Source organism: Anarhichas minor, unplaced genomic scaffold (genome assembly GCF_050575085.1).
Source record: "Anarhichas minor isolate MPS153535 unplaced genomic scaffold, ASM5057508v1 ptg000054l, whole genome shotgun sequence".
Taxonomy (NCBI): Eukaryota; Metazoa; Chordata; class Actinopteri; order Perciformes; family Anarhichadidae; genus Anarhichas; species Anarhichas minor.
Genome location: NW_027466500.1, coordinates 713,262 through 739,261, shown reverse-complemented (window position 1 = coordinate 739,261; position 26,000 = coordinate 713,262). Strand labels below are relative to the sequence as shown.

The 26,000-nt window shown below is 41.5% G+C and overlaps 1 protein-coding gene across 1 annotated transcript; it reads left to right on the top strand.

Moving 5' to 3' along the window:
* LOC142931768 (E3 ubiquitin-protein ligase NEURL1-like) lies at positions 1 to 26,000 on the top strand. Its single transcript, XM_076075850.1, has 6 exons — positions 1 to 34; positions 4,389 to 4,630; positions 5,877 to 6,198; positions 19,941 to 20,657; positions 25,110 to 25,259; positions 25,756 to 26,000. Exons 1-6 carry the CDS (start codon positions 1 to 3, stop codon positions 25,998 to 26,000), a joined length of 1,710 nt encoding a protein of 569 aa, XP_075931965.1.

The window sequence follows — 26,000 nt, the reverse complement described above, 5'->3', positions numbered from 1 at the left end:
ATGGGAGGTCAGATGACCAGGAATACCTTCTACGGTAAGCACATCTGGCATCACGGGTATTGATTCTTTATTACTAATGAAGCAAGTGATTCTATTATTATAGGAGACGATGTAATCGAGTTGGAAGCGTGCGTGTGCAGCCTCAAGCCTGTCTGCATGAAATCTGTAGGCGTCCTGGTTGACTAAAATAACTGGGAAGTGAAAGAAGCCAAGTTTTTCCACCTTCTGTAAGTCACGACTGGAGGAAATGACAATTTGATAACCCTGTACATTATCATGTTATATAAACATCCCGGAGATGTTTCTCAATAGTGTTCTTCTACCTGGTGAATCTGGCCTACAGTGCAATTAAAAGAGGTCAGAAAGGATAAAGTGAAGTTTGTTCATAACTTTTCCCACATGGTTATTTGTTTGAAAGTGACACACTCGCAGGCTTCCCGAATGCCTCCATGTTGGTAAACTGTGTCACAGCTTTATGTGCTTTTATCTTTCTACTCACTTAGCTGTCATACATGTATCAAACAGGTACATTGGACGTTTTTATTTCTCCATTTTCACATTTCAGACATTAGATTTTCTTGCAGACACTCTCTAGCTAATACAACACACAATTTAGGGTTTTATTTCCTGAGTTACTCATTAGTTATTTGCCAAGACAATAATAATCTCTGTTTTCATTTGCTTTCTGTAAGTGATACATTCAACATGTATACCTGAACTTATTTTCTCCAGCTCACGGGCTCATGAATCATTCAGCTCTCCCCATTTGGCAAACTGCATGATTGTATTACTGCAGTTTAGACATCACAGTGTGAAGTTGGCACAGAGGTTGAACCATTTTACAAGAAAGGGGATTCTTTTTATGTTTTGAGTGTGTGAGTGAAGTTTTTAAATGATCATAGCGTTGAGATTACAAGTAACATTGGATTCGCTAGCTCAAAAACTGTGCTTCACGTTTGGCTTGTGTCCCCCCTGGTTTATAAAATAGCTCCAAAACAAGTAGCACTGATGGTTCATTATTAATATTACTAGATAGTTAATACTTTCCTGGTTCCAGCTCCTAAACATTTTTTTTTCTTTGTCCTGTATGATGACAATCTTTGGGTTTCTGACTGTTGACGTCACCTTGAGTTTTCTCGACCAAATGATCAATCCACTAATCGAGAAAATAATCTCTGATGAATATATAATGAAAATAATTGTTAGTTGCAGCCCTAAACCTTACAGTACAGTAAATTACAATATGTACATACCTGTTAGCCTGGAAGATAAAAAGACTAAAAACAAATCTCTTTAAAGTCCAAGATATCAACTAACTTTCAATTGCTTCCAACAGATTTCTCCACTGAAAATGTATTTATGGACTTTTTTCCACAGGCCCCAAACTTTGTCCACCATTATAATACTCTTCTATCATTTACAAAACACAATGCTGCCTGTGAAGGAAACAGTCAACTGGGGAGACCATCAGGGCGGACGTCTTTTCTATTTTAGAGTATAATTCACAACATGTCACCAGATGAAAAATGAACAGTATTCTAAAAGTAACAGGACTGATACACAGCAATACATATGGGATAGAAAACGTTTAAAACGTTACTAGTGTTGTATAAGAATCATTGTACTGAAACCACACAAGCTCTGACATATTTGCAATAGCTAAAAACATATACATGCCCTTTGGCTCTGTCGGATGCTTCCTGTGAGTGCTTGTGTTGTGAGAGAGGGGCCACCGAGCCGCGGTACGAACGTCACACCACATTGGGGCCTCTGCTGGGGCTCCTCTTAGTGAGACCGAGCCCGGGGATAAAACACAGAGTAAGAGCGTAAGAGGCCAGGTGACACTGGCCAGGGCCACTCTTTGTCTCCGCAATGTTTGTCCTATCCAATTAATGACAGCAAAGGCAGTCAGTGGTGCGGTGGTGCATTAAGTAACATTATCCTTCCTTAAGTTGGCTCATCTGACATTCGTCATGGCACCTCTCTTTTATCGTGACAGGGCTCTGGTCACTGTTTACCCCGATGTCTCCGTCAGGTTGTGTGACTTTTTAAACACACTTTAACAGCCACTCTATCGTCAGCTCTTTTGGCTCTAACCAGCTGTCATTTACATTCAATCAAATGTGCTATTTTTATTGTTTCATTTTAGTTACTTATCCAACTTCATTCATAGTTAATAAAGTCCCCTGTGTGCTCTGAATGCTGTAAACCCAAGATGCCTGGGATGTAAAATAGAAAACAGACTGGAGAATTCAATTTCAAAGCAGCAGAAATGATCTCAATGTAGTGAAAAAGAAAGATGTTATTGGACTCTTTGTTAGATGGTAAAGCACAAGGCCCGTGAGGTGTAGCTCGTGTTTTCAGACTTTACAGGAAATGCACTATCCAGTCTTGGGCCTGGTCGTTAATGGAGTACAATACAGTCCTGTTTTGTTTTCCAGAAGACATCACGTCTGACATGACATCATGGATGCAATAGGGTTGAAGAATTTGTTATGACTTAATTTAAGACCACTGTTGTGCACAGAGCACAATTCAACATTGTTCTGCAGCGACAAGAGCATGCGAAGAGCTTAACAAATACACTGCACTGAGCCCAGAACACTTGGCAGAGCCTCTGTGATTGTGATGTGAAGGGAAAGACTCCTAGTTCCTATGTTTAACCTCCACAAATTAGAGACTTTAACATCCAATAGTGTCGTTATATCAGAGCTGGTCTCAGAAGTCACATGATTAGTCACTGCCAATCCTGACAGTGTTGATTGATTTGTCTCCAGGGTACAATACAAACCTCTTGACCCGCCAAGGTCACTCAAAAGGAAAGCCTGAATAGTCGTCTTTCAGCAGTGGCTCATATCGTCTGCTTCTCTCACGAACAAACACAGCAGCTCCTCCGCAGTCTTCCAAATTTAGGTGTGAAAATACAAACAGTTCTCAAGGACGAAGAAGTGTTAATGAGGCCTGAATTATTTATTTGGATTTCAATCTCGGCACATTGGCTTTACATGGCATTGTAGAGAGGACTTGTCGTACAGAAAACTGTATCAAATCGCTTGATGAGATTATATTTGACCATGTCATCCATCAAGTCTGAATAATCCTGCCTTACATTTAATGAGATCCCAATGTCTGTGAGAACCAACACCACCGTGACCTTGGTTTTGTGCTTTGAAGAGAACTGTGAAAACACAAATAGGGAGAGTTGGTCCTCATGAAAGGGAGTGAGTGTGAAAACAGGCTCATGATGACATTGAGCAAACTCCTCTTTCTAAGACCCAAGAAGATGTTTTGCTCTCTTAAGTGGGATCAGTCATCATTCTCGCATTTTCACACGGGAAAAGCTCTGCTGCACGCTATGAGTCAAGGGTTCCCATCTGAGTCGGCTCTTATTTTGCTACTTTCTGGCCAGGAAGAACATGATAAATGTCGCAAAACCTCAATTACAAATCGGGATTTTCTCCCCCCCCCCCCGTTCTGATAAGGCAGGTAGTGTGTAGTTGACCCGCAGGCAAAAATACTGTGATTAATATACACCCTTTAAAACATGAGCCACAACTGGAAATAACATGCAACAGCCATGCCTCGCTATTTTAAGAGTAGCCTTGAATATACAGCCAGCTGAACATACACGCATCGAGAACTCCTGTAACATCTTGAAGTCTGCTTTCTGCAGCGATAATTCAGCTGTTGGAGATGAAGTTAGAAGCCCCCCTTTACATGTTAGCTACTCATTTTTGTTTTCTTTATCCTACATTTCCTCCTCACTACCGATTGTTGTACAAATGTGTTCCAGCACGGTGATGTGTAACATTCAGCTTATTCTTATAAAGAATAAGCAGAATATTAGAGTTCTTGGTGTTACCGCAGATGACCATTTACTGAAATTAAAGCATTTTGTATGAACGTCTCACAGCTACATTGTTCTCCTTAATTGCGTAACCAAGGGAGCAATTCTGTCCTTGTATTTTTTTTCCCCATCCAAGGACACTTTTGCATGTAATTTACCTTGCACTTTGTTCTTTCATGTCTACAGTACAGTAGATGTGTGGTTGCACTGTGCTACCTTGAGAAGCTGAAAACAGAGCCCAAGTAGATTATTTGAATTCATTTTGACTTAATTGGATGTCACAGGAACAGATGAGATATGTGAGAGTAAATGACATGTGACAGCAGGTCACCAGGAGTCCACCTCCCAATGTTAGAATATACAGTATATAAAATGAAGCCTATGGTGGTGCTGACTGTGTAATCTAATAGTCTAATCTAATCTAAAATCTGGCTATTTTACTGTAAATTGTGTCCCAAGAAGAATTCATTCAGTCATGTATTTTCTTCTCCCCACCTGTGGGCCAGACTTAACAAGCAACCACTTTTCTTTCCCCACATAGATTCTCTGAACGGGCCGTTTCCCGCCACATCTCACCGATGCCACCACAAGCCCAAGCGCTGCCTACCCATCCAGCCGTGTGGAAGTTTGTCCTCCTTCCCGCTCCTCTTCCATCCCAGCACTAAGGGCTCGCAGATCGTCATGGACATGTCGCAGAGGACCGTCAAGAGACAAGCCAGCTTCTGCAACGCCATCACCTTCAGCAACAGACCTATCGCTGTGTATGAACAAGTTCGACTGAAGGTAAAACTATAGCTGTGTCCGAGTTGCAAATAATAGTATATTTTCAATCTGACCATGTTTTGAGAGTACAAGCTACAGTCGAAAAATTACAATATGAGGTCAACTGAAAGATCCCAGCATGAGTAACTATATAAAAATATAATTGAAATCAATAGACTTCTAAATGGGGCATTGATAGAAACTATTGTGACAAAACGCAAATGTAGGAAGTTCTCATAATAGAAACAAATGCGACGGCTAATGAAGAATAAACTGAAAAACTCTATCTTTTTTTTTTTTTTTAATGTCAGGCCTGTTTTACCAAATTTAAATGTAATTAGGACGCTAATTGTGACTGTGATAAGTAGGTTCAAATCATTTCTCTCTCATTCACTCTTTCATTTCCTCAGCATATTTTCATTTTTCTCCTCCCTCCCTTTCTCTCTCTTTCTCTCTCTTCATCCCCCATCTTTGCTCTCCCCTGTTTTGTATTTGTGTCTTTTCTCTGCTCTTGTGTGGGCCAAAGCAGCAGCAGCTTAGAACAAGTTTCCACTTCACCTATCGGGCCATCTAAGACTCGAAAGTGAGAGAGCAGGGCAAGCATTGCCATGTGAGGAACACTGTTATCTGGCACGGTAAATGCAAAGTAAATAGAGGCTCAAAATAAGACAAAAAATCGTTTGCAGGTGATAAACATACCAAGAGAACTTGTGTTAGTTTGATTCAAATTGATTTTTAGCTAACAGCTTGACACTATGGATGGCTATGTTGGTCTGTGTGTTGGTCTAAACTGAAATATCTCAGGATTATCTAGCAACTATTGGATGAATTGCCATGAAATATGGTACAGACATTGAAGTCCCCTTCACGATGAAATGTAGAAACTTTGGTTTAATATAGCGTAAATCAGGTAAAAATTTGAATTTGTCCAAAAGGTTTTTGACCAAATAACTGCCAAAATAGTGACATTCTTATCATCCTCTTTGTGTTTGGTGCTTATGAGCCCATATTAAATGCTATCACATTAAAATGAGATAATGAACCTTGAAATTGTTAGTTACACCGGTTAAACTCAAGTTATTTATACTTGCTATACATCAGCATGTTAGCGTTGGAACATGTAAGGATGCTGATTTTAGCATTTAGCTCAAAGTACTGCATGTGCCAAAATTCCGCCTCATAGAGTCTCTAGCACGGCTGTCTTTTTACCTTGTGTTTTACACAACAGAAAGTACATTTTCATGAATCAAAAATATGTATTCTCCAGATCACTAAAAAGCAGTGCTGCTGGAGCGGTGCTCTGCGTCTTGGTTTTACATCCAAAGACCCATCGAGGATCAACCCAGACACTTTGCCAAAGTACGCCTGCCCCGACCTGGTTTCACAGAGCGGCTTCTGGGCAAAAGCCCTGCCGGAGGAGCTCTCCAACGAGGGAAACGTCATCTCCTTCTGGGTGGACAAGAAGGGCCGGGTGTTTTACCGCATCGACGACTCCAGCCCAATGCTGTTCTTCAGCGGGGTACATGTCTCTGAACCGCTGTGGGCTCTCATAGACATCTACGGCCTCACAAGGGGGGTCCAGCTGCTAGGTGAGTCATGCATACAAAACCTGGTCCTTTCCAGGAAATATTTACTGTTAGAATTGTGAACTTAGCACAAGTATTTGGGTTTTATTTTGTTGAGAGAGAGAGATAAAAGAGATCTTTATCCATGCTTGCATCTTGCCTCTGGGTATGGCAATGTCAGTCTGTCAGTCGGTCGGTCCTGACTAATATCTCAATGACTTTTAAGGATTTCCAAGAAATTTGGTACAAACATGCATGGTCCCCAGAAGATGAATCTCATTGACTTTAGTGGTCCTCTGAATCACAATTTGCCAACACTTATATATCTATATCTGCAAAAACTCTTGACATTCCTATCAGCATCAGCTGTACTTTGTGTTTGGTGCTAAAATGTGAAGCATAGCAACAATAGCAACAACTACATCAATTATACAGTATTAAACATCAGCATGTTAGCATGCAGATGTTTAATGCTGTATAGCATTAAACATCAGCACAGACCTCACAGAGTCTTGTTACTATAATGCCTCACCACTAGAAACCTTTCTGCGTCTAATGTTTTTTCAGTGCGAGTGGTTAAAAGGTGATGTTACATACAGCTGCTCCACTTTTCCCACTTTCACCAAAAAGCTCAGTGGAAAAAGATGGTGAAAGATTAGCTCGATTGTATAGTTACCACGGTCGTTAATATCAAAGACATTTCCCTGGAGGGGGAATTTCAAAATGTCTGAAGTCTGCTCTAACAAGTTCTACGTGCTGTTTAAAGGGTCATTACATCAAAGAAATTAAGAGCAAACAGGTCCTCCACAATTATTAACAGCAGTTTTTCACTCCCACTGAAGTATGTTTGGATGGTACACTGAGATGCATTTATGAAACACATCATGCATCAAAAACAGCTGTCTCTATTTTGGAAAACAATACAAAACTATGCAAAATAGATAAATGGGGATCCTTGTGGACGCCTCAGTACTTATTTATAACCATTTCCAAGAATTGCGCAGCCTCTCTCCAAAGAATAGAGGCTGTCAGCACTATTAATAAAAATAGAGGAGGCTCCCATATTGTGTAGATAGTGCCATTTAACCTCATTTCTCCCCGTGTGGTTGACAGCGAGAACCATGCTATCTCGTGATGGGCTGTTTGGTATCCAGCACCAGAGTGCCACTATCTGGGGTTCACTGGCCTTGTGGTGCTGATCAGCACACAGCTCTTGTTGAAGAACAAGAGGAGTGTGTTGGTCATCCCAAGAGGACGCACAAAGAGGAGGGATGATGTCAGGGAATTACATGTCTGGGGGGATTTTTTTTTTCCAAGCAGTCAAACCAGAGGAAAGCCCCACTCTGTGGATCCATTTTACAATTAAAATGAAGATATCCCTTAATGTTTAGTCGTAGGTCATGTAATCTGTGCCTGTGAATGAGGCTGGCAGCGCTAAATCCCACTGTTTCTACTCTGGTTTTCCCACATCGATCACCTTCATCCCCACATTGATGGTTTAAACCGAAAAGCCTCGGCCCTCAGTCAAGCTCAAGGATCACTTGGCTATCAGCTTTCCTCTGTAGCCCGAGAGCTTCACTCCTGGAGAGCGTGGCATATCTCAAAGGCCCAGTATTGTCTCGGCAGTTTGGCTGAAGTTCAGCAAACACTTAGTCTCTGAAATATGGGCGGACACATCAAAGTCTGGTGTTGCGAACTGGCACATTTGCATATTTTCCTTCAACAGAAGGGTGCATTTAGTTTCTTAATGATGCTTACACTTGGGTCTGATATTAATGCTGCACCGGCTGATAGATTGAGCCAAATGTCACCTGTTGTGGGCTTGTTATCACACGATCTGTCCAGGTGGGAGTTACAGATCTGCTGCAGTTGTTTTCTTTTACAGGAGACAAATGGAGCGTGGAGCTGTGAATGAGCTCTGTGGAGTGTAGAGAATGGCTTGGTGAGGTGACCTTGATTTGGCTTTTGTGATAAATGTGCTAGACAGTAAAAATATGAGAGAAAATAAGTTGAGATAGACTTGTTGACTTAAGTGATATAGATTGCTGTGTCAGCCGGATAATGTGTTTCAAGAGCTTAAGGTTTTCTTAAAGGGGCACTCCACCAATTGTACACATGCGGATCAGTTTACTTGTCACAAAGAGTAGCACTCAGTTCGTGAGACAGTTGTGTAATGTCTTCTGTGGCTCTGAAGGGACATTTTTAAAGGTGTATTCCCATCGATTTAGGATTGCAGCTTGGGCTGACACCTTCTGGTCGGGTTGGTCGACCGGTTGGACCTCAGAGGTATTGCTTTCATGAGGTGAAAAAGCGCTTCACAATCCATTATTTTCAGGTGCCGAGGGACGTGTGTGTGTGTGTGTGTGTGAGTGAGTGAGGGAGAGAGAGAGAGATATCATGTCTTTCATGAAGAGTTACTTGTTTTGTCCTATTCAACAACAAAGAAAACTGTTAACGATCCTTCTACTCATCTGTAGCTGCTTTCGGACTGCAGTGCTCCCTTGGTGAGCTTGTCTCTGTCCTTGTCTCAGTCCTCAGTTCTGACAGTTGTGCTACTATAATGCATAAAGTTGGTGGTTGAATTTGGGTGGTTGATTAACGCATATTTTTGCAGGTTTTGCATTTATAAGATTTATATTTTGACCTGGGCTTGAGATTTCATATTCCGCATTAAAGGCTGCGTTGCAAACTGAGATGTGGGGTTTGAAAGATATGGGCATTTACCATTAAGGAAAGATGGTATTGCGTTGCATTATGGGAATTGTAGGATTCAAAGTTCTGGAGTGTGACCCAAACGAGGGACTAAAAGTCAGGCTAACATGATATCTGCTGCTCCGAATTCAACCTTTCTGTTGTTAATCTGTCTTTTGTGAGACGCCCAACTTTTTGAGAGTCCTTCTTTGAGGAAATAGAGGTGAGTAGTGATAACAGATCTCCACTTCCCTAAACATTTAAACATTGTTTCTCTCAGCTGAACCATTCTTGTGATGTGACCTCATTCCCCAGCTGACACAACCATCAGCTCAGAGCAATCAGCCTTCAGCCTCGCTTATTTTAAGACCATGTACTGAGCATAACTTTATCTGATCACGTCCTTTCTGCGAATAGCTTCCTGATCTTAAATATTCCATTGATTAGTTATGAAAGCGCTCACATGTCGGCACACATTACCGCATGTGTCACACTTTTTCTGCGAGCCTCCACCTGAGTATAAACGTCTCCTGAAGCCAGTGTTACAGGCACAATGCGTCATTGCTTTTCTCATCAAACATTTTAGTGGTTTGATTATTTTTGCTTCAACTAATTGTTTTTATGATCCTTCCTGGGGGGAGTATTTCTAAGAAATTCATTCTGAACTCGTGATGAAGATAAACTATTTATATTTTTATTTTTCATTCGATAGCAATGACCTACTATGAAAGTGATCCATTTTAGCAGGGTTACAGTCAGAAGTTTGTTGTTGTTTTGATCCTGTGGATAATATGCATCAAACACCGTTTGTGTCTGTGTGATCTTTTACATCCTTACACACTCGATTAAGGAATTCATCACAGCTGCTATCCATCATTGCCTTTTCTGTTCTCTCAGTGCAACCTGCTGCCAAACAGCTTTCCTGCCATCAGGTCTCATTCTGATTTTGAAGGATCCTTTTTAGAGCGGTGTTGTTTCCTCTCTAAGCTTTTATCAAGGGAGTGCAGTTCAGTAGCTAGCCACCCATGCAAGGAGTCAAAGGTGATCCTGAGATCAGTGAGACAGCTTGAAAGCTGAGATGGTGTTGCGTAAGAGAGAAAGCTAAATGAATCTGCTGAAATCAAACTGAGCCTCAGGGCTTGTGCAGACCAACAATGCTGCCCATGCAATTCAAGAAAGATCTGTTACATCACCACACTTACCTACACTTACCTACTCACGCAGCTGTCAATAAAGACTGAAGTGCCTTGGTTTTGTACAGAACGGCCTGTGCTAAGCTGAGACACATTAGTGCTCAGAGGGCGTGACAAAAGGTTTCCTCAAGTGTATAGTATGTCTCAAGCAACATAACTGCTTTCAAAGCACAGTTTGTCAGCTGTAATTTTACAAATGTCTCTAATTACTATATTTTTCTGAGCAGTTCTATAAAAAAAAAAATCTGGCTTTAGATACAACTTTTTGAAACAAATATACCATTTCCAAACAGATTTATTTTAAAATCTAAAGTTTTCTTTTTTTTGTCAACTTTTCAAGTTTGTTGTAGAAGCTCCAGAAATCAGGTCACTAAATAACTTGCAAGAGTCTTCAGTTTCATTTCCCTGAAGCGAGACGCATATGGGAATGCTATACCTTTCTGCTGTCAAAGTAACAGTGCTTCCTTTACACATGTCTTAACACAATGCGTTTGTTTATGGGACGACTCCCGAGAGACCACAGCATCCACCGTTGTGTACAGGTATGATGGATTCCTTCCAAGGTAGATAAGCGGAGCGAGTCAACGGCATCCTTTGATGGATGCAAGATGCTCTACTGGGGGTTTGTTTACTAGAGGTAGATGAGTCACTTAATCACTGACAGACTGGTAGTGATCCGTGAGACCGGCGTCGGCTAACATCATCTGCAACCTGTCTCCCCTAGTCATTAGAGAAGAATCCAAAATGGCTGCCGGACTGTCAAGAGGCTGCATGCATCTCAGGTGATTAAGAGGAAGGTGTTGACATCAATCATGTCTGTACATGGCATTGCAATGCATTAAGCCTGTAGAGCATCATGCTGGGGAAAACCTGGCGCTGTATGCCTGTCATGCTTACTAACATCCTGAGAGACATCACTAATGTTTCCACCTCGAGGGACAGAGGGAGCGGTTTTGAAAGAGGGACCTGGTGTTTTTTTTAATACAGTTTGCATAGATGTCGATTTTGAGCCGTGTGAGTGGCGTGGCTCTATGGATGGGAATGAAATTTGGTCAATAGAAGTACGATGGGTGTACGATTTTTGCACAGCCATTCATGGTCTCCAGAGAATGAAACTATGATTTTGTGGTTCCCTGACTTTTCATCTGGCGCCATCAGCAGGTTTGATTTTTAACTTAAATATACTCTACTGAATACATTCATAGTTCTTAGATTATGACTTTGCTGATCGTTGGGACTTTTTCTATAGTGCCACCATGTCGTTTTGTTTCAAATGACTCGACAATTATTTGACAGATATGTTACAAATATTGATGTCCCCTCATCTGTCCCCTCATCTGTAAATATTAATATGTTACTACTTTGCACTGTGTTGATTGTTGTTGATTGTTAAATGTTATGCACCTCCCGTCATGTCAAATTCCTTGTATGTTCAACATACCAGGGCAATAAACGGTTCTGATTCTGATTTAGCACCATCATGCCAAAAAGCATTGCACATAGCCCTTCGACTTTTTGTGCATCTCTAGTTGAAAATCTTGTCACTGTCGCTCCTTTTCAGGCAGTCCTCCGGTTGGTGCTCATGGCGAAAAACACAACAGACACAACAGATGGTAGCCTAAATAGACAGCAACAATCAAAGGGATGATGCCAGTCTATCATACAATGGGGGTTAGAGTGGTGATATATGGTCATAGAAGTAAAAATCCACGCACAGTGGGAGCACTTTTTTGATGAAGCGCTCCCCAGTGTCCTACCAGCGCTTTTCTGCCGCTATAAACGCTATTTGTTCACACGCCCTCTGAAGCAGTAACCAAAGAATATTTTGTATACATTTTCATCCTCATCATTGTTTGTCTGTCTGTCAAACGACTGATCAGTTAATCAACGTATTGTTTTAGCTCAAACCAGCATGCTAGCATTGTCATTGCGAGCATGCGTTTAGCTAAAGCACAGCCTCTTAAAGCCAACACGGCTGACGTCTTGTTTAGATTTACTGGTGCACATATTTCAGTTTTTAAACTGTTGTTATCATTTGATACTCATGTTATTTTAACAAAAATGTAAACCGTCTGTAAGCAGTTAAAGATCACTGCACGTTTGACTCATACCTGGTTTTGTCAACAGATAAAAGATCTTTAAATGCTGAAAAGCTCTGTGCTGCACAAACATGTTGGGTTGTCTGAAACCGATTGTGCCGTACTTTCCTTTCTTTGTGTCTATTTTTGTCCGCGTTCTCTCTGTGGGCCTAACGCTCACTCACTACAGATCTCATATTGTTTCACTTGTCAAAGCAGATTATGTGGAGTTTCACAGGTTTTGATTTGTGGATGAAATGGTTTTAAATATAGCGGGGTCAGATTGGTGCAACCTGACACAAGCGGCCAGAAATACGATGACTGGGTAAAAAAACAAATATAAGTACAACTGCTGTGTTAAACTGTGTCTTTAATCATGTTTATTACACTGAAGGTGAGGCCCCTGCCCGTTTCCACAGGCCTTCATAAGAGATCAGAGCTAAATTCGTTTGTTAATTTTGATTGATGAAGACACACGATAAGCCTGAAGGGGTTGATTACCCTGAAGTACTGCAAATGGATGTTGTAAAAATATGTTCAATTTCTGGCCGCTTACTGCAAAATACTCCAAAAACAATAAACTGGAAATTCACCATGGTAATAACACTATGCAAAGTCATCTGTCAATTATCAGTTTCCTGCCAAAGGCAAACAGCAGACATTGAGGGAGAAAGGCAGAGAGAGATGCTAAATGTCCATATTATAAACATTTAGTAATTTCCTTGAGCTGAATTCTTTTGGCAGTATTAGACTCAAATCATGAATCATACTGCAGCCTGTCGCTCTTTTTTTTTTCTCTCTGGCTCTCTCTGTGTGCTGATCACACCAATAAATCATATGAAAACTGATCCTTCTTTCAAGGGACTGAACATTTAAACCCGATTATCGTCTCATTAAGATTTTTCAAGACTATGGACCGTGTCCCAAGTTCTCCTCTTTTGGAAGTTACTGAAGCCTGCAACTTATCTTCAGGTCAAGAGAACCAGTTCGGCCCATGTTGATACCTTTTTTGGTTAAAAAATTGTGAGGCTGGAAATAATTGCGGACCAAAGCTGTGGTAACCTTGTCCATTTCTAAGTAGGTACATCGTCCCTCTTAGCTTTCCCGCCATGTTTGATGCTGAAGCTGTAACTTTGCTCCTCGGCCAAGTCCTCAGTTCCCTCCCAGGGGCAGCATAACATAGCTTTACATGCTAAATCTAACAATTCCTGTATCTAGACTACTTATTACTTTCATTAATTTTGGAAAAAAAACAAGTGTACTGAAAATGCCAACATTCATGCTATAGTCACATCATTTTGGAGTGTCTTCTTCTACAGTGCATTATTTTAATTGCCAAATGTGATGTTTTTTAAATTTGTAATTGCTTGCAGTAGTTCCATCTTGATTGGCATCTGCAGCTGCACACTTGGCACTATATCCGATGATAGAGATACATAATTATAGTGCATGAGTCACCTTTTTTGTGTACCAACTGCCAAAACAATGTACAACAAGGATTAGAGTGTAGTATTTATACAAGGGGTTGAATCTGGATGCAGATATAGATAACCTAAATTCCAGGCCAAAGGCACTTTAGCGTAGTCCCTTGTTTATTACATATATTTATAGACTAGCATGCTTTAATACAAAGCTGCGACATGTTTGAATATATTAAAGATGTGAAGATAAACACATTGTGGAGGCAGGACTTCAGGTTGGGAGCTGAACAAGGCTTGTGCAGTACGGCCAAGAACATTGAAGAGAAGAACATCTTAAATACAAAAGTTGAAGCTGATGATAGCAGTTCACCTTTCCCAAGATAATAAAGCCAGCAAGAGAAAAACGTTGGATGAAAGCAACCATGGTAACGCTGCCTCCGAGGCTGGTGCGAGTTAAGAGCAAAGAAAAGAAAGTGCCAAGAAATCACTTGAAAAAAATAAATAATAAATAAGATATTCACGGACTCGGTGAAACATTGAAGGGGGAATTGTCTTTGCCATTGCATTTAGTCCAGCATGTGGGCTAAAACAAATACTAAAGCCAGCTTACAATGCTTACTTAAAGTTTCTGGAATTTACGCTAAAAACATCCGTAGAGCTGAGAGGAACTGCAGATTCTACAGATAATGATCTGTGTACGACACGAGCGAAATCTTTCCCTTTACACAGTGATTTGTCCATTGCTCATGTTAAAAAAATTTTAAAAAACCCTTTTGGTTTTAATGTTATTACTCAATCAAAAACTAACCAGGCTCCTTAACCTCCCTACAAATTTGATAATAGATTTCTTGGATTCTCCTTCTAGAAGTTAAGTCATTCTGTCAGACAGTTGGTTACAATGAAATAAGAGGCCCCGGTATGAACGAAAGTGTTCTTTGGCCTAACATCTGCCAGCATGTAGACATGCGGGATTTGGGTCTGTGTATTTATGTGAACTCTGTTTCAAGTGATCTCAGTGCTTGGAATTGATTTGATTTGTTGAACCAAAATAAATGCTGCTGGACAGGCCATTGTGCCTCAGCTGGGATTTAATCAACCCAGATGGAATCGAACAGATTTGCGGAGAAATCAAAATAGAAATCGTAATGGAGCCTGTCAGGTTTAGATCCTGGGAGCCGAGTTGTACAGAGGGAAGCCTTCTGAGAGGAAACTAATCACTTTCAGCTCAACAGAGTTTGGTCCCAGTGAAGACGTTAATCTGTACTTTGTATTCTGTGTGTATTTTTTGTGCAAATATGTCTGTCTGTGCAGTTTTCATAGAGGGTGTTTCAACCAAAACAATGAGATGAATCTATAATTGGAGAAATGTGTCTGAGATCTGATTGAAACACCAAAAACACCTCAACACTCAAGACATTAGGTTTTAAACGAAAAAAAAAAAAAGGATTCAAAGCAGGGCTGTGTGAAAGTGCATGTTGTTTTATGCATGCACTCCAGATACACTTTTGCTAAGCTTAGTGGGAAACACTGTGCCCTTGTGACATCCCTGAAGTGCTGAGCGTCGTTTTCACTGCAGCCATTTGTCACCTTTCTTTCCACAATCACGGTCCAAATCTCAGAACCATCTGGCACTAAACCAAAGACTCGACTTCATCTCTCAAAAACGCCACGTATGTGGCTCCTATTGCACATGGCATCTGAGCTACGCAAACTGTTGTGCTTCACCCCGTGTATCGATATCGTAGCGCTCTCCCCTCCTGCTTCACACTCATACACTTCTGCCATTATCTTGAGTGGGATACCACTCCTTAAAAGCTCATCAATGCAGATTTCCCCTTGGAGCCTGTTCTTTTTTTTTTTTTTTTTTCTCTGATAAGCGAAAGCCTTTCCCTCTCCTTTTTGGGACAGACGTCCCCCCCCCCCTCTTCCCACAGCCTCCTCTCTCATGACAGATGACTTCACTCATTCTAGACACAGCCCTGGATAGGCCTCCTAGGCATGCATACTTAGGGCAAATCCCCAAATGCACACAAGCACACAATTGGTGCAGCTGACCTTGTATAGAGGTTGCAACTTCACTAAAGCCCCCAAAAGCTTCCTAATCCTGTTCCACCGGGCCAAGGAATCAACTGAACCCTCCCTCATCTATTCAGTACCATGCCATTGTCTAACCGGGAGCCGTTCAAGACTAAAACGAGGGTATCGTAAAAATGTAATTGAATTATTTTGATCAAAAAACACTTTACTGTAATACATGCAGGCATCTCTCTTAAATGCATTTCCAGATGAGGTGGAGCAAGGCAATTTGTGTGAGCAATGTGGCATCTTTTTAACTGCATTAAGTTAGTTGTAATTGTGGCATGTTTTCCCAGTGAAACGGGTTGCCGGTTTTTCAGTTATATCCAGGACGTCCTCCTTTGTCAACATCATGTTCACTTTCCAGTAACTGGTTTTTCCGGATCGGTTCTGACGGTTGCAACTTGCTTGAATAGGTAAACCTGAAACAGGTAGGGGGATTTGTTGCAGGTGTATGTTTTGGCGAGAGTGTGTACTTACTACCACAGAGCCAAGAAATTCCTCCCATTATGTTCTGGCAAGTTTCTGATTCTTTTTTTCTCACAGCTGCAATGCGTAATAAAAAGGCAAAAACATGAGGTCAACCGTTAACCCTGCAGAACAGTGTCAGTCGGGTATGTGTTCCTCTATTTAATCAGAGCTTTCCTCCTGAGATTGAGTAGCTGGAGCTGTTCAAAGACCACTTCATTTTACTCCGACAACTTCAGCCATGCACTTAATCACGTCTGTTTAGTTTTTGTTCCTGGAAAAAGTGATTGAGACGTTGCCTTGCTATTCAAAAGTTTCAAGGACTTTAAAATTTCAAAGTTTAATATAATCACCATTATGTTCATTGCGTGCTATTGTAAAACCATTGAAGCATCGCCAAATCTTAAAAGTTGAGCTAAGCTGCAGTTATTTTGCTGTGAGTGCCCGTGCCTAATTTTCGAACATAACTCAGAGGACCAAGGACAAGACTGCACCTGTCGGTGTGTGTGAGCGACATTTTAATAAGTGAGCAGTTTGACAGGAAAACTTGGCTCAAGAGTGAAAACAAAATGTGTCTACAGCCCAGCTACAAAAGGATGAAAAGATTGCCGTTTGAATATCTCAAGTCTGTGGTTTCAAACCTGTTTTTTTTGACCCAAGTTCCCCTTCACCAGTCATGGTCCAAATTAGAGGCTAACCTTTTCTTTCTTTCACGGGTCACTGGATTCCCGTGGGATTCACGCGTGTGCCAGTCAATTTCACTACAGTGAAAACCGCTTATATGGATCAAAAAGCTTGGGACAGAATCATTCCTATACAAATGCTGTTAGTAATCAGTGTTCATTTTGGCTCCTAACTACAGTGATTACATTTTTATTTTATTTTTTTCTTCTATGATCCCTTGCGGTAACCCGTCTGCTTTCCAGCTGGCTACCTGAGGCTATGTGCTGCGTGCACATTGAAATCATGACAGGAAAAACAAAGTCATTTTCGCTTAAAAGCTTGTGACTGCCTAAAACGAGCCAATGAGACGCAGCAGCAAAATGTAGTGTTCCTCAGGCAACATTGTGTCGTCTGCTCAAACACAGAGTAACAGTCAAAACGAATGCGCATGTGGTTGAAGCCACGTTTGAAACCGCTGGACTGTATTTTGAAACAGTCAGTAGAATTAAGTAAATAAAATAAATTACTTTATATTTCTGCAATAAATATACAAATGTCAATTTGATGATAATCTCCATGAGAAATAAAGACAAAATAGGAGGTTTCCACTGTATTCATCACGTGACTGGGACGGGACAGGGAAAAAAAGTCAACAGGAAAGGGTGGTGATATATATATATATATATATATATATATATACATATATATATATATATATCAAAATAGCATCACAGTCACCAGTCTCAAATATAGCAGATTCTGTTCGGCACACATGCACGCCTCTCCAATAGATACATAGTTTTAGACATGTAGAATGTATATGTACTGTATGTATAATAAGCCTAAATTCACAGTGTAGAATAACTAACTCTTCTTTGATATGTAAATACTATTAAAATGTGTTTATAATTTATTAAATTAAATCTTCCATTAAAGAAAAGTGTATGCTGTCAATTAGAATTCTTAGAAAGGAAACCGACCAAAGAAAATTGCAATCAGGGAATCCCTAGTTTTTTTTAATGTAAATATGCAGTTCTGATATGATTTAATAACTTATGATGATAAAAGTAAATATCGTGACTTTTTTTTTCATACAATTTTACCGCACATTAGGAAAGTTAAGGCTTTAACAATTAGCCATTGCCTCTAGCTATTTCAGCCATATTCAGATAACTGTTTCATCTTCTGTGCTCACTTGCTAATAGTTTAATAACTCTTATAGCTGACTCTGTATATGAGTATTTATATATTTTAATCATATCGTAATTTCCATTTTCTCTAATTAGTTGGGCTCACAATATTTCCACATATCCCCGGGCGTACAGGTTCCCAGAATGCATTTGCTTTTTGAACAGGACTGTGTATCTCTGCTCTGTGTGTTTGTTTTGAGAGCAGTTCTTCACCTCTTGTCATGCAACCATGAATGTTAGTTTACTCATGTCATGATATGACACGGAAGATAAACACAGCGTATTGTGCGTTTCATCTGTGCAATCTCGCTGTGTGACTCGAAGCTTTTTCACATTTGTCAGCTGTTTTATGTGTTAAATTCTTTCCCAGACTCCTTTTAGACCAAACCAAGGAAGAGATCATACATATTTATGTGGCTTATCTTTCATCGTTTTGTCTTCTTTTATCTTTTGTAAATCTTGTTTTTCCACAATAGGTCGAAACCGCCTTGTACAGTAACGTTGCTATTCTCCTCACGGTTTGTTGTGACTGCTGCGCCACTCAAACTGTGAACCACAGGAAGCCGCAATAGCAAGAATAGAAATTATCTCTTGTAAGCCCAAAGTCGGCTAACTTTGCTTTGAAGACGATAAGGCTGCTAATAATAAGAGCCTCAGGCTTGGTTGTGGACACTCTTGACTGAGGAAGTAATTAAGTTCAAGCAGTTTATCAGTGGCTGGCCGGAGATGTGCTGTCTTTGTGTGATAAAGAGGAGCTGGTGAGGTATGCCCCCTTCTCTCAAGTGTCCACCCTATTTCTCATCCTCTCCTCCTCTGTCGCACTCTCCCACTGCATCCACTTACCAAAGGGGAAGCCCAAAGCAGATCGAGGCTCAGAGCCACACATCTCAGCCATCGTGTCAATCATCCCTCGGCCTGTCCCTCCCCACTCGCCTCAAATGTCCAATCAGGCTAATTTTAACCCGTGTTGGAGGGCCGTGTTAAATATGGCAGCATGTCCTTAAGCGTGCCGCCATGCAGATCCTTTTGTGCCGACTGTGTGCACGGAAAGACTTTCTGTTTTGCAACGATGTTCCCATGTGGCTGCTATTTTACAGTAAGCAGAATTAGCATAGGAAGGGCCATTTGTGAGAGAGACATGATTGGAATGCCTTTCCCTTTTGACGATCGGAGAAAACAAAAAAAAGCTGCTGAGACAGTTTGTTATGTAAACAGCTAGGACTCGTGGCAGTTCATTTCAGCTATTTGACACCCACAGAATACTATTCATACGCTTTTAATCCTTGACAAAGACTGAAGGTAAACTGGCTTCATTAAAGAGTTTTTAAAATGCTGCATGTGGATTAAATTGCCAATAATAATGTCTGCATTTTCACAACCTTTCATCTTTCAACTGTGGTAAAACAGTTAGAAAATGTTAGAAAATGTGGTTTATTATTACAGGACTCCGAGCTAAAGACAGAGTGGGAGGCTCAAACACAGCCAAGCTTTTTTTGTCTTTCAGTGGCTTCATGTGCATCTCTTATCCTGCAACGTTACATAAAGCTGTTACGTCTCTTTTACTGGGATCTAGCCACTGGCCGGCAGCTACATTATGCCCCCATTTAAAGTCACGATATATTTCTATGTATGGAAACGTTGACATATTTGTTGACATTGTTGAGCCTTAGTACGGAGAGTGCATTAGCATGAGTACATTATAAAGCAGAGGAGCTGGAAGGCACCATTTCTTGAACAAAGACAGGCATGATGAACGAGCAGCAAACAGACAGTCAATATAGCAAGTTGTACATGGGAACATGTAAAATACTTAGTGGGTACTTAGATTCAATTTGGTTCTCTGGACACTTGGAAAGACAGTAAATGGAGATGTTTGTGACTGTATTAGCCACAGACATTGTTTCAGATTGAATCTTTCTTTTCAAACCACTACAAACAAACGAGTATAAAACATTCTTGTGTGTGTTTTTATTTCCCCCCCCCCAGACAGCGAGATGGTGACCCTGGACTGCCTGCGTCCTCGTTCTTTTGCTGCGGCCCACCGGGCCTCCATTCAGCGGAACGGGGATGACCCTCGCCTTTCCATTAGCCTGTGTGACCTGAGCCTGCAGCAACAGGAGATGCATCTGGAGGAAGAGGATGAGGAAGAGGAACGGCTACAGCGCTTAAGCTCCGCCTCCTGCCATGTGCCCCAAAACTCTCAAAACTCGCAGCAGTGCTCGCTGCTGCCCAGCCATTTGGACACTGATCTGCACTTCCACTCGGTGCACGGCGTCCACGTCACCGCGCTGGATAAGCACACGGTGGCGCGGCTGGATCACCGTGGTGACGAGAGGACCCTGGCGTTCACCAGTCGGCCGATGCGCTGCTCAGAGACCGTGTTTGTGAAGGTGAAGGCGGGTGTGACACGGCCCGGGTCTCTCTCTTACGGTGTGACATCATGTGACCCGGCCACCCTGAGGCCCAGTGACCTCCCGTCCAACCCAGAGTCCCTGGTTGACCGCAAGGAATTCTGGGCCGTGTGTCGGGTGGCGGTGCCGCTCCACAGCGGAGATATCTTGGGCTTTGTGGTGAACGCAGAAGGGGAGGTCATGATGAGCCATAACGGCATCAGTGCAGGGATGCAGCTGTGTGTCGATAACTCCAGACCCCTCTGGATGTTCTACGGTCTGCACGGCACCTTCACACAACTCAGGATTTTAGGTACGAGCTCACTACACTTAGGTTGTGTGTTAACTGCATAGAAACAGCTTTATGATCTTAAATCTGTTTGGGAATGCAACACAAACCGTATATTTAAATGTCAAAATACAGTTATTATTCCCTCCAAAAACAACTAGTCCTCAAACATTAGTAAGTATGTATGATGAGTTGTTTTTCATTTTGTTTTCATTAATTTCAGTGCCTTCTTATTACTATTCAAAGTCATGTGTGATGTCCCCCAGGTTCTTGGACACAACTCAAAGGAAAAGCAACAAACTAAGATTTTAGCCTTATTGGTACAAGAACAAGTACATACACAGATCAATATTTCATATTTGCATTAGTTTTAGCAATAGTTTGACTTTTAAATCAAATCACGGTTCAAGGAATTTGAGCATGTTCCATAGATCTTAACACAATTTCCATTCAGAAATTATTGCAGTCTGAGATCCTTCAATGACCTTTGGAGGCTGAATTCCCACTCGGCCTAGTCATGAAATAGTTTCCCCCTCCTTAGCCGTGTTGTCTGCTCCCTTGAGTTTTTATCAACTCATATCTCTTGGGAATTTACATTCTACGCCCTCACAGTTTGTATCCTTTGTTGAAGTTGAGTTTCTGTCAGCGCCGTTTGATTCCAGCAGATTTCACACAATGATATACCGGAAGTTAATCATCCCTGGATGTGGGACAGGATGAGAACATATAATGTCTAATGGTTTCAGGAGCTGTTGAAAATGGTGGTTTAATGTCAAGCAGTGCTTGTACGTTTTGGTATTATTTCCTCTCCAAAATAATTTCTGGGTACTTTTGAATTTGAAAGTGAAACCATACACGTTATGAACCACACACAGGCTAAAGCCATGCTTTTGGTGACGTGAGAAACAGTTTTTTTGTTTGCCTCCATGTGAAGATCTTTAGATGATTTTATTGTCTATTTCTGCACAACACATTCTTTGTATGTTGTAGCAATGTTCCCCTATAGTTTTGAGAATTTCGCAAGTTTATTTTCTAGGACATTGAACACATCTTCAGCAAAAAGTGAAAGAAGCTTCACCACGTTTTGTGCAAATCCAATGCAAGTTTGAAATATTCAGTACGTCTCACCCGGTTTTTAAGAGTTCTGCACTTAAAAGGATTTGAAATTCTCCATTTTTCATAAGATGGAGCTCCAGCATTTCTTCGACTTAGTATAACGACTGAAATACTGCAGAGTGCTTTTGATTTGTGTGCAGTCGCCACAGATGAATAAAATTCATCTTAGTTCTTTGAAAACGAGATTCCTCCACCCAGTGTTGTCGTCTAGCTAAGTTCGCCCTCTTTCTTTCTTTTTTACAGTTAATGTATTACTACAGGCAAACCTTTCTAAGAAACTGATGTTAAAAATACTTTGGTTTGTTAGAATTAGTCTAAATTCTGTCTGGTGATTCATTTGTGGATTTCAGTTTTTCCTCTTTTTCAGTCAGACCATGGCTGAGGAGGTTATTTCTGTCATGCGTGGGCTCCCAGCAGCCAGCGTTATGCCTCAGGATGGGGTCCTTGATAGCTCCTTATGATGCCCTCCATATGCATTATTAAAATGTAATTGCAAAGAGGTTTGAGATGCTGGGTTTTCCACCCACAGTTCGTTCCCTTAACACTCGTCCGCCAATCATCTCCTTTTTTTTTTTCCTGTGCATTTTCTTACACATCCCCCCCCCCCCCCCTCGGACCCCCCGGTGGCACACGCCACCCGTTCTTCGAGTCATTAACCACTCCAGCTGTGGGGAGTGCATTTGTGACGTCTCTGCTCACCCACTCGCTGGAGCCCCATGCCACGAGTTGCCATGGAAACAGCTAGCCGGTGAGGCAAGTGACAGTTTGTCATGGCTGGGTGTCGTCGAGCCTGTGAAGTGGAACAGATGGGAGTCTGTTGCTCTCACATAATCATTTTGTCCGTGTTATCTTTATAATTTCATGCGAGATATTTGGAATCAATAATGACCTTTGGTAGTTGTGTAATCTTAAAGCTGCTAGAATCAATATTTTTTTATATGAACAATTGATCAAATTTGAAAGGGGGTCACGCTGAGTGACAAACCTACAGGGAATTATCACCCGACTCTGAAGCTCCCTTCAGCTCTACGGAGGGTTTGGACATCTTTTAACTGATTGCTGGTTTTCCAGTCCTCAGATTCATTCACTTGCACCGCTCTGATCGTTTTCGGCTCCATCAGAAAGCTGATTTCAGTGACAAAGCTCCAAACCTGTACGACACAAAGACACGGTTAGCGGCTAGCTGGTGCCCAGAGGGAAGCCTTTAAGCTAGCTGCTTAAAAGACATATTTCCCAGAGCAAACATTCTGGATTTACATTCACTAGGTGGACACAAACTCAACCCTATGAATACTAGTGTTGCTCCATAACCAGTGTTGTCTGATCACATCCCAGACCAATCACAACTTAAAACCATAAAAAACGATTACATGCGCAACTGAAAACACATCACAAGCTTCATATATCTGCATCTAATAACCAAATATAAAATGTATATAATAATTAGGCTATTGCTACCCAAAAAGAGTGCAGTCAGAAACCCAAATGCTCTTGTCAATGTAAATGATGGCGACATCATGGTAAGTAGGTCCTCCGTTATCCCCAACGAAGATTCAATACAACTCATGTCATTCTAGAATTAAATGAGTAGATAATATGAGTCTTATGCCTAATGTTGCAGCCTAAATTTCATCTACTAGCCCAACGTCATTTTTCGCCACCCAACTTACTCAAAAATAGCTAAATTGTCCGGAAACCAGCCCGATCTGGCAACACTGTCCGCAATTGCTGAATGTGTAAATGAGCAACTGTTTGCTAACAAGGTTGCCACGTCGGCTCAAAAAGTTATGTTCGTGTTGTGTTTACAAGCTTGTTTCTGCTGCCCCCAAGTGGCCAAAAAATGATTTATTGCAGGTTTAAAACCTGAACAACAGATTGCTTATTTGATAAGCAAGTGTTGAAAGCCACCACATGCTCAACCACAAATAAGTCTCCTGTACGGCCTGCATAACTAAAGACAGTCACATACTCATTCTGGTCAAACAGCCAGCAGTAAATTCATAATACAAGACAAGATGAAAGGTATGCTTGATGAAAGGGTATATGAATAGACATGCAGGTTTTCCATTCTGCCTTATTAGAGTCAACCAAGACATTTGCTAACAGCCGGGCTGCCACATGGATCACGATAAGTAGGTAATGGAATGGTGTGTAAATGCTACAGTACGACTACTCGTCTCTGTATCCACTTTAAAATATAATAATATAAATAAATAGAGGACTCTCACAAAAGCCCGTCTCAGCAAAGTGGTACAAACACATTGATCTCAGCACTAAACTAAAAAGCACACAAATTATGGAAAGGTTTTTGTATAGATTACCAGAGGTCCTGTATTCGTGCATATTTTGCCACGTCTGTTGATTCTTTAAGCAGCAAGTCGTTTGTTGCATGACTAAAAAGCTACTATGGTTTGTTTACATAGGCTGAAACTGAGACTGCAGTGTTTGGAGTGGTCCAAAGAAAATGCACGACTTCAGAGCAGTGGATCGGAGCACGTAGCTAGAGTTATGCAACAAACTGTATGCATTGTTTTGCTAACAACAGACCACAGAAATGTGTCTCTTGTTTTAAACCAACAGTATTTTTTTATTTCAGCAATTTCTCACCATCTGTGGTCCTTTTTTTTAGTCGTTTCTCCACTCAACACTGTCATTGTAGGAAAGTTTGGACAAGCAAATTGTGGTGTGTGTGTAAGGATGTAAACTACCAATATTAGATCATTTAACACATGGAAGGACGGTGGTGCCAAGTGAGCAGCCAGCCCGACAGGGTGGCAATATTTCTGCCATGGTCAGTTGAAGGACAATGTATAAACAACAATGGCGTGTTCCTGCCAGGCAGGCTGGATCAGAATTTGTCTGCCAATATGAGAACTGATGCCAGAGCCGGTGGGTATGGGGGAGCGGATCACACGGGACAGACAACAGATCGTCTGTGAAAGCATTTTGTACCCTACCCAGAGGGATCATGGGCTCATGAAGAAAAGAGGGAGGGGGGGGGGGGGTGGAGGTGTCTCCGACGAGACTACACCAACTCATGGGCTCTTGACTCACTCACACACACCCACACGCAGACGCTGTGGCCTCACAAGTCATCTGCTTGGTAATTGAGATTTAATGTATGTGTGAGAGTGAGAGAGAGAGAAAGAGACAGACAGTATCAGAGATGCAACAAGATATTCACTCACCTCCATTTGCTAATTATCAGCTCTGAATAACTCCTCAGAGTGTGAAAGATGAAATATTTGATTCCCAGTTCTGAAAGCATTGCATTTGGCTCTTTTTAACACTTACTTTCATAGATTATCTGTATGTTGCGAAATCTTTGTTGTGACCCAGATGTCTATACTTTACCTTCAGGCTCATCTCCACACCCGGACCCACGAGGCGTTTCGGTCCCCAGCTCCCCATCTTGTACACCCAACACCCCCACAATGCTTGGCAGCGGCAACTCCGAACCCAACCTCAACACTCCCTTGAACATCAACCTCAATTCAAGCCTCAACTCCAGCTACTACACAGTCTTTTCCTCCTCCACAGGTTTGTCCAAGTGTTCCACTTTACTCCTCTATCTGTCCATCTTCCCTCTAGCATTATCCCCCCCCCCCGCCATGGGAATTTCTGTCCAGATGTTTGTTTTTTTCGTTTCTGAAATTGATTAAAATGCAGACATGCAGGAGGACAATAAAACAGCCGTGACAATAAAACTATTTTAAATAAAAAGCTGTGAACCCAGACTTCACTCCTGTTAAAAGCTGCAGACAGCATGACAGGAAAACTCCTGGCAGATAATGGCAGCACAAAAAGCTTAATTAGCAGAGAAAAACAGTAGGGATGGTATTAACAGCTTAAATAAAAAGCTACACTGGATATATGTCACACATGCGAGCGTAGCAATACAACTACAGTTGTCTGCCTGAACTGCTTGGGAGCCTTCCTCCAATTTTTGGCATTTCTTCGTAAAAGTTCTCCCTTTCACACATCTCTAATGTCTTCCCTCTAAAAGGTACAACCCCAAGCTCTCCATTCTCCAGCCACCCAGAGTCCCCTACCTTCCCATCCTACTCGGGCTCGTGGAGCGACGAATGCAGCATTTGCTACGAGAACGTGGTGGACACAGTCCTCTACGCCTGTGGACACATGTGTCTCTGCTACACCTGCGGCCTCAAACTCAAGAAGATGGCTAACGCATGCTGCCCCATCTGCAGGAGGACAATCAAAGATATCATCAAGACCTACCGGAGCGCGTAG